This window comes from Piliocolobus tephrosceles, chromosome 17 (genome assembly GCF_002776525.5).
Source record: "Piliocolobus tephrosceles isolate RC106 chromosome 17, ASM277652v3, whole genome shotgun sequence".
NCBI classification, from domain to species: Eukaryota; Metazoa; Chordata; class Mammalia; order Primates; family Cercopithecidae; genus Piliocolobus; species Piliocolobus tephrosceles.
The window spans coordinates 19,916,436-19,932,619 of NC_045450.1; the positions used below are offsets into that span (position 1 = coordinate 19,916,436).

The following is a 16,184-nucleotide window of genomic DNA, read 5'->3' on the forward strand; positions in this document are numbered from 1 at the left end:
CAATGAGCTGAGATCGCGCCTATAGAAAACCACAAGATGACCAGATAGACATCACAATATTCAACCTCAAGGTTAGATTTTGAGAAACCCAAGAGTATGACTGAGCTGACATTTAAATCCAGCCACTAGAAGCTTTCATCACTTTTATTCTTCCTGCCATATGTAGATTTGAAGTATTTCCTGGCAAAAATTTTAGACTCAAGTTTTCTAGAATACAAGTGAGTTTCCATATATCTTGAAGGTCTCTAAGAGCTGCAGTATAAAGCAGACACTAGTCATGTTGATGACATAATTGCTTAGAATAAGACTGGCTACCCTCAGGAGGAAGGACTCAGGAGAGGGTCAAGATCAAATACAGGTAGTGGAAAACTCAGTCTAGGCTCAGTTGAATGGTGGAGTCCGATTCTTGGAATGTTATAATTGAGTCTTAGGACTCTGGCACTTTAGTATTCCTTTCCCTACCAAAGAAAGATTGCTTGTCTTTAGTTTAAGTGGGAAGGTAACTAAGTCCTTTTAAGCTCAGGAAAGTTGTAAGCTTGAGTGAACTTGAGTTAGGAATTACCTTGAAGTAGGTTCTTATAGTACTTTCTTAGGAACATCTGGTTTCCCTTCCCTTAAAAAAGGAGGGTGGGATTTCTGCCAGTAATCGTGGGTAGCTTGCTGGCTTCTTATCCTATGTAAGAGATTGTAGACTCAAGTGTACCCCCAGAGGTGGGCTGTAGGTCAGCTCTGCTGTTGACTGGGAGTGTCAGAGGACTCATGTATTAGGGTTAGAGAATCAGAAGGGGCCAAATGACAGGAAACAATTATACCATGAATTTCTCTATTTGTATCTATACACAAATCCTGCCCAGAGGATTGCTGAGGTACTGCCTCTACACTGAGGAGCAAAAGAAATTATCCCTTGTCATCTAATTTTAATGAGAATATAGAAGGCAAGAGACTTATTTTGACTGCTTTATTTAGAAGCCCATTTAGTGGTTTGACACAGTCCTTTTCTTGTACAGGTAACAGATGAAGCCTAGAGTTGCCACCACACCTGCCAAGGCAGCCACAGCAGCCACAGCTTTGGAACCAACATCTCCAGCAGTCTTGTGCCCTTTGGTGTTCATAACATCTACAAAGGAAGACAACATTTGAGTCGTCAGTATTTTTAAGTAAGGGTAAGTTGAAGCCTTACATAAGGCTCCCCAGAAAAGGGGGTAAAACTAAGCCTTCAACAGGCTTATTTCAGAAATGTGCAACACTGAATAAACTTACCTCGTGAGCCAACCTCCTCCCCTGTTTCACTCCTACTCTTCTCCCCACTGCTCCCACTTGCTTTTAGATCAGACGAGCCGACACCTAGGAAAGAACCTGAGAGTTTAGCACAACATCTTCATGCTAGTTGATGTGGTTAGCTGTCCCCTGAGGGTGTGATCCCACAGGTTGCTCATTAAGACTATCTCAGGTAAGGCTATGTGATAACAGGAACATAAACTAATAGACTTAAGTTTGGCCATAGCATGTTAAAATGTACATGCTCTGACCCAATCCTACTAGAAACGTACCTTGAATTTCTTGTATAGTAGTTAGAGACTTAAGAGGATTTTTTTATGTGTATGTGGCCAGGTGTGGTGGCTCACACCTGTAATCCCAGCACTTTGGGAGGCTGAGGCGGGCAGATCACCTGAGGTCAGGAGTTCGAGGACAGCGTGGCCAACATGGTGAAACCCCATCTCTATTAAAAATACAAAAAAAAAAAAAAAAAAGTAGCTAGGCACAGTGGCAGGTGCCTGTAATCCCTGATACTTGGGAGGCTGAGGCAGGAGAATCACTTGAACCTGGGAGGCAGAGGTTGCAATAAGCCAAGATCACACCATTGCACTCCAGCCTGGGTGACAAGAACGGAACTTCATCTCAAAAAGAAAAAAAAGGATTCTATTATGGACTGAGGACAACACTAGAAATAAACCTATAGATAACCATGAATGAGGATCACAACTAAAGTAGAGCCACATGGAATCCTATATGGTTCTTTGTACAGATATAAGGTAGATAAGACAGGTTAGAGAGCAAGTTCTAGATCAGTAGGTAGAAGATATGATCCTACTTGTGTTGAAGTGATTTCTAGAAGAGTACACAGGAGACTTAATAGAAGCCTACCTCTGGGAAGAGACAGCCTTTTATTCTTCTATTGTTTAGACTTACCATGGGTACATGGTATATGTAAACACTGACCGCTTGGCATAGAAAGCTAAGAACGTGAATCCAGGAAGTACTCCAAGTTTTAGGTCCATACCTCTGAATGAGGAGTCATCTGACAAGAGGAGAATGGGTCCTGGGAGGCTGACTGTCATTTTCTCTGCTTCAGTGGCCCCTGTGGCTGGAGACAGGGGATCAAGTTTGTGTTTAGCCTCCGGAATAGTGGTTTGAGAGGTATGTCAATGGAATGCTTAGAAGTAGAAGCTCTCTGGAATATTTTATCCATGTGGTTTGTCCTGCCTTTGCAGGATAGGTTATGCCCTTTCCTGTAAAAGTGGGATGGATTCTTGGGGTCGGGCGTGGTGGCTCATGCCTGTAATCCCAGCATTTTGGGAGGCTGAGGTGGGTGGATCACCTGAGGTCAGGAGATTGAGAACAGCCTGGCCAACATGGTGAAACCCTGTCTCTACTAAAAAATACAAAAAACTAGCTGAGTGTGGTGGTGGGCACCTGTAGTCCCAGCTACTCAGGAGGCTGAGGCAGGAGAATGGCATAAACCCGGGAGGCGGAGCTTGAAGTGAGCTGAGATCTGGCCACTGCACTCTAGCCTGGGCAACACAGCAAGACTCCATCTCAAAAAAATAAAAATAAAAATAAAAATAAGTTAGCTGGGTGTGGTGGTGGGTGCCTGTAATCCCAGCTACTTGGGAGGCTGAGGCAGGAGAATCACTTCACTTGAACCCGGGAGGCAGATGTTGCAGTGAGCCGAGATCACACCATCTTACTCTAGCCTGGGCAACAAGAGCAAAACTCTGTCTAAAAGAAAAAAAAGAAGATAGATTTTTAAAGAACTCATCTATAGAACTAGACAAGAACCTGTTCATCTTAGACCTGTCACATGAGTAAGCCAGACTGGGCCAAGAAGTTTTGACTGGGCCAACAAGAGTTCTTGGCACTAAGTGAAGAGTGAGTTATACCTGTCTTTCAGATCTTCTATTCTGAAAAGTTGATACTTGCCTTGAACTAGACTCACAGAAACAGGAATTTGAAGTTTTTACCTCGCCTGTGCCTAGATGACACAGGGCAGGTCACAGAACACAGAGGGGAGTCTGGAGAGAGTCGATTGCAGATTAAGGCACTGCAGTGGAAGTAGACCTGGTGACAGAAGAGAGTTAAATGGAATCGATGCACTAACACTTAACCTGTCCCTAGTGACTTCTGAATCACTTACCAGGCTAGAGAGCACATGGGCTTCTGATACAAAGGCAAAAGCCTTCATGTCAAACCTCTGATAGTGATCAGGATGGGTCACAGAGGAGCCGACTGGATGGAAGGTGGTCTGGTAGTTGTCCAGGTCATATGCACAGCTAGGAGGTATGCACCAGGGAGAGATGTCAGTCACATGCATCTTGGAGTCAAATTCAATGTCTGCCCAGATTTAGTCATATGTAATGTCTTCAGGACTATTGCCACATTTACCTTCTACCAGCATCTTCGTTTTACCTAGGATTTCTTACCTGACCTATAATGCCTATGAAGTCATAAGTTGTATAGGCTAGTTGTATTTTAACAATTTTAGCAGTACCTGTTTGCCAGCTATATGAGAAGTACAAGTTATATCATTTCAGAAGACACTGGTTTCTTGGCCAGGCACAGTGGCTCACCCCTGTAATCCCAGCACTCTGGGAGGCCGAGGTGGGCAGATCATCTGAGGTCAGGAGCCTAAGACCAGCCTGGCCAACATGGCGAAACCCTGTCTCTACTAAAAATACAAAAAGTAGCTGGATGTGGTGGTAGGTACCTGTAATCCCAGCTACTTGGGAGGCTGGGGCCGGGGAATCGCTTGAACCTGGGAGGCGGAGGTTGCAGTGAACCAAAATCATGCCATTGCACTCCAGACTGGGGTACAAGAGCGAGACTTCATCTCAAAACAAAACAAAAAAACCCAAAAAACAAAACAAAACAAAAAAGGCTTAGCAACTGAGCTACTACAGCTTCAAGAAAGCAAAAGTAGTTTTAGCCAAGTACACACTATTCTGTAAGAATGAGTAAGATCCAGCTGTAGGACAGGACATGGCAGGAGAGCTATGAGGATGAACACCTATGTGTACAAGTGTGTGGCTGCAACCTCAGAGCATCATAGTGCTCAGATTCTAGAGTCAGATGGATATTCTAATCCAAGCTCCATTGTGTAAGTACTGTTTTGGGCTGGTTATCTAGGCAGCAAGCTGGGGTTTCTTCATGCAATAAGATGACTAGTACAACTAGTGGATGTGGAATATATAGCACTGTGCCTGGCATATGGTAGGTGTTCAACAGATGGGAGGCTAGAGATCAGTTTTTCCAGATGATCAACACCATAGTAGAGTCAGACTTTCTGGGGCTTTGGAATTCATTCCTTAAGATTCAAAAGGTGATTGGAAGGCAGCACGTGGCCAAGTGTAGTGGTTCACGCCTGTAATCCCAGCACTTTGGGAGGCCAAGGTAGGTGGATCATCTGAGGTCAGGAGTTCCAGACCAGCCTGGCCAACATGGTAAAACCCTGTCTCTATTAAGATTGCAAAAATTAGCCAGGCTTGGTGGTGTGCCCCTGTAATCTCAGCTACCCAGGAGGCTGAGGTAGGAGAATTGCTTGAACCCAGGAGGCAGAGGCTACAGTGAGCTAAGATCACGCCGCGGCACCCCAGCCTGGGTGAAAGAATGAGACCCCATCTCAAAACAAAAACAAAAAACAGAAGGCAGCGTTGAGTCCTGATTAGGAAACAAGGACTAAATCCGGGTCTAACATGGCTGAATGCCCCTCTAAACCCCAAGAGGGTTTATTTCCATTACTGGCAAGTTCTAATGGATTAGCTGGGCAAACTGATAGTACAGGGAGTACCTACCCATCCACAACAATGTTCCACTGGGGGAAAGAGTCTGGATCCATGGTGGACGTCGCCCAGCAGTCATCTAAGACCAGCTTGATGTTGGGGTCATCCCTGTTTAGGACTCTCACTTCCATGTAAATTGGTTGACGGAGGAATCTCACTAGAGGGTACTCGTTTTCCCCATAAGGTTGTTGGTAGGAATTGTCTGAAATTGAATGGTATTCAAGTAGTTAATGGCTGCAACACGTATACATAGGTCACCACCGCTCCATTAGTCTGGCAGTATCAGGATGTTCATTTTAGGGGGAAGTTTGAAATTATTTAAGCAATTTCACAGACTACAATCTCTTACCTGGGTAGCTTTGCAGGATCAAGGTAAATGGACCCAACTTCACTGAGGCCACTGGAGGAGTAAGGCTTTCAACGTTGATGTTTAGTAGCATGTCATTCCTGCTGTAAGAACACTTCACTGTCATTCTGTAAGAGTTTAGAGGAAGGGTAGGTACAGAGAATTTGACGTTAAAAAATTGCTTGAGTTTAAACTAGAGTTTAAGAATCAAATAGCAATTTTATCTCACCTGAACTCACTGTCTCTAGATATTTTGCTTGGAGGAAGATCTGTCCAGAGAGCATGTATTTCATTTTCATAGATGATTTTATCATCTTTGAACTTAAATGTCAGAGGTAGTGGGTTAGCAGCCAGTTATATCAAAGATCAGTCTTAACCTCATGCCATCTGCCAGTACTAACCTTATATCTCGTTCCACATCCATTCAGGGGTATGTGGAACCGTGCCAGCCCCTGAGATTGAGCCTCGAAAACAGGCTGGCAGGATGAGTTTCCCACCCTCAGAGTATCCAGGTCGAGAGCTGGTTGTGTTTGGTAGCTGTAGACCTCGAAGTCCATAAACCCATCCTGGGTGCACAGCTCCCCTGTAACTAGACAGCAGTGAAAGTTTAGAGAAAATAAGGTTGTCCTGTGATACTGTCATCTCTCAACCTGATATGCTATGAGGGAGAAATTCTAACTTAGCAGGAGGCATCAGAATTTGTCTTAAGACTTTGTGAAGGAACCTTGATCTGCAGCTTTAATTACAAAGGGGGCTGAAGTTAGTTGATTGTTCTATATGAAATGAGGACTTTTCATCCAAAGGAGGGACCAGTAGACATAGGAAGAGGTGCTATATAGTATAAGACCAGTGAGAATCCTGATGAAGGGTAGAAGTTGACTTAAAATTAAACTTAATGTGACTTTAAGTACAGCACCTATGTTATTGTATCCTTTCTTTGTGTACTCACAAATCCTGAGTAGTTCGGGGAGAAACTGAGGCAGGAACTGATTTTTCTATTTGATCTGACCTGTGCAGATCAGATTAAACAGAAGCACATGGTGGAGGCAATGTTAAACAAGAGATATTCACTCTGTATTTCTTTATGAATTTGTAGGAATTTCAGGGTCAGGCGGGACTTAAACTTTTAATTCTAATTAGAAGTTTGAACATTCTTACCTAGATGGCAGGTTCAGGCTCCTAAGCCAAAATATCTAGGTTACTTAACCATGGGGTGGTTACCATAAAATCTACCTATGTAAGGGATCTTAAAAATATTGTACTTAGGACCCCATCATAGCAGCTAGACTGTTTCTAATCTGACTAGTCTTTAGTTTCTTCAGTCTATAAGCAATACATCAGAATCTGACCTTCTATACATTTGCCCACATGTACAAGAAGAGCCACGGGAGAAAAAAGGTAGAATATGGTTTAATAAAAGGTCTTTACCTATGGAAACTGGTGACTCACAGACACACTCAGGATAGATCACCATGGATACTGTCTCCAACTGAAGGAGAAAGGTCAGCTTGAGTGAAGCTAAGTAGAACTGATGGAGTAGGCATTTTTCAGATAACTGAAATAAGAAAAGAATGCCAATTAGCAGCCACAGCCTGTTGGGGCCCGGAACTATCACAGGGAAGCAGGAAGGAAGTCCTCTGAATACTTGTAGGACACACTCCAGACTTATCTGGGTTCCCTTTAAGCCAAAACAAGAGAGACCCTATCACTTCCTCACATCTGGATGTATTCCCAGGCAGATTTATTGCTTTAAACTCATGCCCTGGAGTACCTAGCACTGTCTTCTTTGTACAAGGCACTAAAGTTTGAATTAACAGATCAAATTCCAAAGAATAGTGGAATCCTCTGCCAAGCCAGGCCTGAGTCAAAAGGACATTACAGATGTTATAAAATGGTATTGCATAACATATACTCCCAACCTAAGGTTATTCTCTGGCATCCCTGGCAGTCCTAGTGAAGACTAACCTCAACAGCGACACTACGGGACCCTTTTGTTTAGATCAAGGTGTCCTGTTCGTTGACCAGGACAGATTCATCATTAGGTATTTGACAAGTAGTTGATACTACTCAGTTGGGGCCTTTAGACGGTTTTAAGACTTAGAAACACTTAGATGATTTTTCATGGCAGAACTTAAAAGAGGTTTTATGTTTAGAGAACGAACATCAGTTACTTGGTATTTCACTTATGCAAGATGATCAAATGAGGCCTTCTGGCATTTGAATCTGTTATGTTGGCAATTAGAACTCACGGGCAAATTACCAGCCATATCAGGACTACCCACAAGAGTATACTTCAAGTAAGGACCCAGTAGAGTTCAGTGGTTGACAATTGAACATACTTTCGTTTTGAGCAGAGTTTTGCTGAAATGCAACTTTGTGCCATTTGTTGCTTCTAGATCAATTCCATTGTCATGCAGCTGGCTCACATCAATGTTCCGGTTTTCAAAGCTCACAGACTTAAGCTTCCCAGGAAACTCTGGTATGGTGAGAGTCATGTGTGTGGCATTGCAGGTCACGGGATCTAGAAGGAATGACAACAGAATGCCCATTATCAGCCTTAAGCTTCTAGAACAGTGTCTCCCACACTGAGGTTGCAGCTATCTGGGACCTTACCTGGTGCACAAATAGCTTGTGAGGAGAAGATCACCTTCTGTCCAGGAGATATAAATGTAAGCTTCAGAGACACCATGTAGAGGTGACTGTTACCTTGCTAGGGGGAGAAATAACATTGGTTACTTGAATCTCTAACCAGTAAGAATCCTCTCGGCAAGTACATATCCAAGTAATGGGCACTACTTTGACACAAGTAGGATTTAAGCATTTGTCTAATGACTGTTTGGGAGGTGCACTAGTTTTAAACTTGTTCTAACATCTGGAAGAATGTTGTCTAGATCACCTATAGCCAATCACTTCTAGGCAGATAAGATCTGTCCTTACCCCATATGACTGTTTTAAAGTATCAGCAGCCAGACAATGTTTTCAAGCTTCAATCCGTTTGTATTCTTATTGGGAAATAGGATCGTTCTTGAAGTGGTTGGTATTTGAGCACTTATGTGTCAGGACCTGTCCTAAGTACTTTAGGAGATTAATTCATTTAGTGCAGTGTTCAGACTATTAGGCTTGAAAGCACCAATATTTGCTATAAAATATAGGACAATGACAACCCAAACAGAACCCCTTAACCTAAAAAGTTTTTAGGAGTATGCTTGTTCTATGTTGTACTATAGATTTAAGACTATGGGAAAGAGACTAGATTGAGGTAAGGATTATGTATATTTTTGAGAAATGGTCTTGCTCTGTTGCTCAGGCTGGAGTGTAATGGCACAATCTTGGCTCATTGCAACCTCTACCTCCTGGGTTCAAGCGATTCTCCCACCTCAGCCTCCTGAGTAGCTGGGATTATAGGCACGTACCACCTCACCCAGCTCAGTTTTTGTGTTTTTAGTAGAGACAGGGTTTCATTATGTTGGCCAGGCTGGTCTTGAATTCCTGACCTCAAGCGATCTGCCCGCTTCAGCCTTCCAAAGTGCTGGGATTATAGTCGTGAATACCCAGGGAAGTGTTTTGTACCTAATAGCCATTAAAATGCTTAAATGGGTTGCATTATAAGTTAATGTGAAGACATGGTTGAGATCATGCTTGGATTTAGGAATACTGGCCTGTGCTTTGGTGGTACAAAGAAGGACTTCCACACCTACCACATAGTGAGTCACTCCAGTGGCATTGAATGGCACGTGGAAGATCATCCTGTGGTTGTCAATCAAGAGGCTGAAGCCTTCTTTCATGGCCTCTGGCAGAGTTAGAGTCTTGACTCTTGCACCATCACCAACCTCAATGCTCCATCCCATCTTAAGTTTGGTCATCTGAAGTCAAAAAGCTTTGTTTAGAGGGCTGGTGCTCCCTTAACCAAGTCTCTGGTAGCCTAATGATTGACCATGTTGAAGGTAATATCACCTTTAACATAGAATTAAAGGTTATTAAGGTCTGATTTTTAAAATTTGCTTTCATACCTTATTGTCATCAGCCAAGCCAGAGAAGACCCGTGGCAAGGAAAACTGGAAGAAGAGAATTGTGATGTAAGACTCTGATTTGGAGGTAGATGTTTCTGAATTCATGTCACCTGCCAGGGAAATTGCTGTGTGGTTATCAAGCCAAAAGGCCTGCTTGTGGGATGCAGTGGAAGAAGCACATGAACCCTGACTGTGCCCTTAGATATCATTATACTTCTTTGAACTTCTGATCCCAAGAGGCAGCTGGAAGATCTAAGCTCCTTTCTAGTTGTAAATTGGGACACCTTTTTCCCCTGCAAGTTGGAGTTTTACTCATCACCCAGGCTGGAGTACAATGGTGAAATCTCAGCTCACTGCAACCTCCGTCTCCTGGGTTCAAGCGATTCTCCTGCCTCAGCCTCCCAAGTAGCTGGGATTACAGGCAAGTACCACCACACCTGGCTAATTTTTTATATTTTGTAGAGATGAGGTTTCACCATGTTAGTCGGGCTGGTCTCCAACTCCTAATATCAGGTGATCCACCTGCCTCAGCCTCCCAAAGTGCTGGGATTACAGGCGTGAGCCACTGCGCCTGACCAGGACAATGTTCTTAAACATTCACCCGTTTGACCTATGTCCATATAAATTAGGTACTATGTAAAGCCATGCAATTCTATCATTGTTATGGAGTTGCTTTTATATCAGTGTCTTTTTAGTTGTCCATGGTTGACATTAGCCCTGTTAGACTCCAAATCCATGAAGATGTGATTGGGCCGTTTTGTTCACTTATATCTTAGCATCTAGGGTAGGGCCTAGAATACGGCATGTATTCCATTTGTCAGATGATTAATGTGAGTGCAACTACCAGTAAAACCCTATTGCCATGCATGATATGCCAAGTACCATGTATACACTCTCTCAGTCAATTCTTAGAGCCACCCTGAGGTGAGCATTATTGTCCCATCACTTTGGACTTGAAAACAAAGCCTCAGGGTGGTTAAAGTTAAACCATCATCACACAGAAAGTTAGCAAGTACAGGATTAAATCCTGGTCTGATTTCTAAGCCCAGCCCTGGTTAGATCATCATCATATCCCCCCTACAGTAGCCATATACCCCAAGCAGTCAGCCCACTTCACTCACAGACATGAAATCCTTCTTGCAGATTGTAGATGCTGAAAGCCCCTGGGTCTCTTCTACTTGCATAGCTGGACAGAAGAACTGATACATGACAGCTCCATGTCTTAGAGCAGCACTGTCATTCATGACTCTGATGGTCATCTGGTATCCACCATGCTGTGTAGAAATAGCATAGTGGGAACACTAAGTGCTGTACCTCCATGGGATTCTAGAATACCATCAGACCCATCTGAGTGGCAAAACCCTTAAAGTTACCAATATCACAAGTGCTGGAAGGTACCTCATTCCTGTACCAGGAGACTAGCTAGCCCATTGCAATCTGCTAGTGAAGACTCATGCTGATAGGCCAGTTTTAGCATCAGGAAATGGAGTTCAGTTTCTATTTCTCTTGTGTCTGCCCTATGTCTCAGTACCATTGTCCTGGCTGAATGGGGTTGGTTTGGGGCTTCTACCAAGGTTATCTGAATACTTGTTAAGTACCTAAGTAGCTGCCATTGTGCTGGGTAGAGCCACCCTTGCTATTACCCCTGACTTTAGGGAACTCAGTCTAAAAGCAGGGGTCAGCCAACCTTTTTCTGTTATGCATTAGCAACTGTTTTAGACTCATGTGAGCCACATGAAATCCATAGCATGTTTCCTTAAAATAACTTTAAAAAGCTAAGAGCCAGTTGGGCATAGGGGCTCATTGCCTATAACCCAATCACTTTGGGAGGCTGAGGCAGACAGATTGCCTGAGCCCAGGAGTTCAAGACCAGCCTGTGCAACATGGTGAGACCCCATCTCTACAAAAAAAAAAAAAAAAAAAAAAAAAAACCCACGAAAGTTAGCTGGGTGTGGTGGTACATGCCTGTTGTCTCAGCTACTGGGGAGGCTGAGGTGGTACTGAGAGATAGGGGATTGCTTGAGGTGGGGGTTGCAGTGAGCTGAGATTGCGCCACTGCATTCCAGCCTGGACAATAGCAAGACCTCGTCTCAAGAAGGTTAAGATAAAACCCATTCTTAGTTTGAAGCCAAAAAAAAAAGACATGAATTAGGCACAGTGGCTCATGCCTATAAACCCAGTGCTTTGGGAGGCTGAGGTGGGAAGATCCCTTGAGGTCAGAAGTTTGAGGCCAGCCTGGACAACATGGTGAAATTCCCATCTCGATAAGAAAAGATTAGATAGGCATAGCGTTGCATGCCACTGTAGCCCCAGTTAGTTGGGAGGCTGAGACGGGAGAATCCCTTGAGCCCAGCAGTTCTAGGCCGTAGTGAGCCATGATTGCAGCCACTACTTTCCAGCCTGGGCTACAGAGCAAGCCTGCCTCAGAAAGAGGCCATGGACTGCATATGGCAGTCCACAGGTTATGGTTTGCAGACCCTTGGTCTAAGGGAATGCAACTCTAAACCCTCTAATGTTGAGAAGGTCTGTTTTAGAAGGAAATTATGAGATTTTTCATGAAGGACATATGATTACTTCATTGGTTGATCATAGAGGGCTTTGGGGACCAGATGACTTACAGTTCAAGCCTGTTTACAGAATAGGATCTAAGAATGTATCTGCACAAAGCTTATACTGTAGACCACCTGCATCATAATCAGATGGTGTAGACTGTTAGACATGCAGATTCCCAGAACTCACCCCAGGCCTATGTCCAACTAGTCAATTAAATCCAAACTTTCCAAATTGCAACTTGCTAGCTTCTGCTTAGACAGGTTGCTTTTATTGCTCCTAATATTCCTGATTGGGCAATACTGTTGCTTGGCAATAGAAAAAACCTTACTGTTTTGCTGCTGTTTGCCTTTTAACACCTGTTTCTACATGTCAGATTTCTATTTCCTGGCACCAAAATAGCCTTCCATCTCACGTGGGGGTTTACAGATCAAAATAGCTCATGTTTCGTCATTTGTTGTATCCAGGTGCTGCACCAGGTCTTAATCTGTAGATCATCATTAGTCTTTATTACCCCCATGGAGCAGGCACCATTACTCTCATCTTCTAGTAGGCAAACAGGCTTGAAAGGACTAACTTGCTGGAAATAACACTTAATTGGTGGTAGAGCCAGGGCTCAAGAGCTCAAGTACTTGAATGCCAGGGTTTCTCATCCTCAACACTGACATCTCAGGCCTGTTAATTCTGTGTTATGGGAAGGAGACTGGGGTAATGTTTTTTTCTCTGCCAGCATCCTTGGCTTGTATCCATTAGATGCCAGTAGCAGCTCTTCTACCCCTAGTTGTGATAACCAAAGATGTTTCTAGATGTTGCCAAGTGTCCCCTGGACAGATTCTCCGCCACTACCCCCCTACCCCGGACAGTTTTGTTCTTGTTGCCAAGGCTGGAGCGCAATAGAGCAATCTCAGCTCACTGCTACCTCCGCCTCCACCCCCTGGGTTTAAGTGCTTCTCCTGTCTCAGCCTCCCAAGTAGCTGGGATTACAGGTGTGTGCCACCACACCCAACTAATTTTTTGTATTTTTAGTAGAGATGGGGTTTCACTATGTTGGCCAGGCTGGTCTCAAACTTCTGACCTCAGGTGATCCACTCACCTCAGCCTCCCAAAGTGCAAAGATAACAGGTGTGAGCCACCACACCCGGCCTGGACAGATTATAATAGAAAAGAAGAACCACACACGAGACACCACCCCCTTGGTTGAGAGCCACTGCTTTACTCCAAAGAGTAAGTTCTTAGCCAAGTTTACTACCAGTAATTCTTAGGTTACTACGTACTTCCCCAAGAACTGCTCAAAGCAATGCACTTACCACTCTCCTGGTACAGTTTTCATAGGTAACCCTCAGGGTGAACTTTCCTGGGTCCAGGATGTAAGTGCAGTTCGGCATGTGGAGACCAAGGGGATCTGCCAAGACCAGAGCAGGATTAGACAGGATGGCTGAGTACATTTTAGTGACAGTCCAAGCTACAGAGTTAAGACCACCAGTCCATTTCTTTTTTTTTTTTTTTTTTTTTTTTTGAGACGGAGTCTGGCTCTGTCACCATCTAAGGCACTTCAGTCCCTTCACTTCCGCCCCAACTCGGTGATAGGACTCGAGCTTTGAGATGGTATGACTTGCAGCCAGAAGCTTCCCAGAGATACTGACGTAAGACACTTTCAAAGAAAGATAGGTCTTCCGTGCTGGGTGGCCTCATGCAAATCAGGTATCCCCATGGCATCATGGGAGTTGGATACCGTTGCTGCAGGAATTTGGGTACTTTGCTCCCCAGACAAACAGGATTGGCCCAAGCCGAAGGCTGTCTGCTAATCAGGACTATGATGAGAGAACACACGTTACTTACCCACCACAGATGCATGCCATTTCTTGGTGCCAGGACTGCTTGGGAACTCCACTGTTATTCCCCTTTCATCACAAATGACAGTGCCTAGGGAGCAAAGGAAGCATCTGGGGGCTTTAAGTCATAAATGATGCAACTCCCACAAAAATGTATAGACTCCTCTTGGATGGGAAGGATTCCAGCTGAGGGAGGCAAGAATCGTCCCCTACCCTGGGAGAGCTCACAAACAAGTGAGCAAGATAACAACGATACAATATACCAAGAACTGTAAGGAAAATATCAGGCACCCAGGGCTTTTGAAGTATTCCAGGAAAAAGCCCAGGTTAGGGTTGACAAGCAGGTCCGTAGAAGCCAGGTCAATACCTTGACAGTGGAGCGGATAGAGGCAGGTCTGGAATACTGACAAAAGCTTTGTCAACACATTTTGCAAATTGGCGTTAAACGAAGTCCTGGGTAAGTCCGAGGACACCCTTTTTTTTCTTTCTTTTTTTTTTTTGGAGACGGAGTCTCTGTTGCCCAGGCTGGAGTGCAGTGGCGCGATCTCGGCTCACCGTAACCTCAGCCTCCCAGGTTCAAGCGATTCTCCTGCCTCAACCTCCCGAGTAGCTGGGATTATATGTGCCTACCACCACACCCAGCTAGTTTTTGTATTTTTAGTAGAGATGCGGTTTCACCACATTGGCCAGGCTGGTCTCAAACTCCTGAACTCAGGTGATCCGCCTGCCTTGGCTTCCCAAAGTTCTGGGATTACAGGCATGAGCCACGGCGCCTGGCTGCATTTTTTTTTTTTTTTAAGATCAACTTTTGCCCATCATCTGCTACTCTGCAGCCTCTGGCTCAGGTGAACATCAAGTGAGCAGCTCCACTTTTGCCTGTTATGTCAATGTTTTCCTTAAGCGTGAGTTTGTGTTTGAAGTTAGTTGTGGTGGTTTGCTGTTCTGGGGATACCATAAAGCTTGAGGCAGTGAGGGATTGGAAGGCAGTGCAGGTGTTCTGAGTTTTCATTTAGCAGGTTTAGTAAGTCTACAGGTTAGCAGAGGAAAGATCCAGTAACCTGACCAAGGTAATAAAGGGGGTGAATGGAGGTTGTCTGAGCCAGGCCTGTGTCTCTTGGCCGGCTAGGCCTTCCAGCTGCAACCTGTTTTTCTCTGCTAAGAAGACTTCCCTCACCCAAGAGACATACCTGGAAAGGCAGGATTTACCAACTGAAAAACATCTATGGAGTTCACTGAAGTCACAAGGGCAAAGAAGAGAGAAATCGACCTGTAAGTGCTGGAAAAAGACAGGGAGATAGTCAAGAAGAATGGACTTCAACAAACAAAGCTATCATAGCCGCCCCCTCCACAGAATTACTCACCTCCAGCCTGCATTGAACCAGCCCGAGGGACTCCAAGAGCCTCCTCTCTGCCTGCACGCCATAGCAAAAGGCACTACCAGATCAGCCAGGTAGAGGGTGGGCTGCTGTGTGTTTTTATAGCAGGAAGCCAGCTGCATCAACAACCTCTCCCCATTGTGGGCACCTGAATCTTCTCCCATTCTCCCAGCTGAAAGGGAAGGGTTGGGGAAGGAAGTGGCCTCTCTGATTCCTGACAGATTGTGCCGGGTATTCTGCCAGCTGCCCCTGTGGGCCAGGCATGAAATCAGAGTTTGCTGAAATCAGCTCCAGGTGAGTGAATTGGTGTTTTCCCTATAACTTCGGGGGAAATTAGGATCTTTTGGGCAAATTATTTACAACTGCAATGTAGAGTGAAAGAGAAATCATGGGCTTTATTGAGGAAAAAAACAAGTCTTGTTCACATCACTAAACATTTTTTTGAGATACAGTTTCACTCTGTCACCCAGGCTGGAGTGCACTGGTGGAATCTTGGCTCACTGCAACCTCTATCTCCTGGGTTCAAGCAATTCTCCTGCCTCAGCCTCCTGAGTAGCTGGGATTACAGGCATGCGCCACCATGCCCAGCTAATTTTTGTATCTTTAGTAGAGATGGGGTTTCACCATGTTGGTCAGGCTGGTCTCGAACTCCTGACTTAGGTGATCTGCCCACCTCAGCCTCCTAAAGTGCTGGGATTACAGCCATGAGTCATTGCACCTAAACTAAAACCTTTTAAGTAACATCTAGTCTCCTGGCTACTGCAGAAGTTACCCTGATAATGCACATGAAGTATCTTTAAAAAAATGAATGAAGCCTTATTGACCCCCAAGTGTAAAAGCTTAAGCTTACAGCAAAAAAATACAATTACAGAAGGATACAGAGAAAAGGCAAAAGTCACTCATAATAGTGCCACTGCTAATATTTAGGTGGGTAACTTTACAGACATGTTTCTACAAACACCACACACAATTTTTTAAAACACTGGGAGGACAGTTTAAATACTGTTTTGTAA

The 16,184-nt window shown here is 44.4% G+C and overlaps 1 protein-coding gene across 1 annotated transcript; it reads right to left on the minus strand.

The window, feature by feature from the left end:
- Positions 1-944: 944 nt before the first annotated feature.
- Positions 945-15,239, minus strand: ZP2 (zona pellucida glycoprotein 2). Its single transcript, XM_023225037.2, has 19 exons — positions 15,157-15,239; positions 14,983-15,071; positions 13,803-13,886; positions 13,271-13,365; positions 10,535-10,687; positions 9,414-9,458; positions 9,102-9,266; positions 8,017-8,113; positions 7,743-7,924; positions 6,832-6,958; positions 5,805-5,992; positions 5,633-5,724; positions 5,407-5,531; positions 5,070-5,259; positions 3,416-3,551; positions 3,243-3,339; positions 2,282-2,365; positions 1,261-1,344; positions 945-1,117 (listed from the first exon to the last, which is right to left on the minus strand). Exons 1-19 carry the CDS (start codon positions 15,216-15,218, stop codon positions 975-977), a joined length of 2,238 nt encoding a protein of 745 aa, XP_023080805.1. The 5' UTR covers positions 15,219-15,239; the 3' UTR covers positions 945-974.
- Positions 15,240-16,184: the final 945 nt, after the last annotated feature.

Excerpts from the sequence above, each read along its gene's own strand:
- ZP2 (XM_023225037.2), bottom strand. The coding sequence starts at position 15,218 with ATGGCGTGCAGGCAGAGAGGAGGCTCTTGGAGTCCCTCGGGCTGGTTC. Across the intron at positions 10,688-13,270 it reads AAAACTGTACCAGGAGAGTG|CATGGTGGATACCAGATGAC; the intron begins GTAAGTGCATTG and ends ATTTCTACACAG. Across the intron at positions 8,114-9,101 it reads CTGGAGTGACTCACTATGTG|CAAGGTAACAGTCACCTCTA; the intron begins GTAGGTGTGGAA and ends TTCTCCCCCTAG.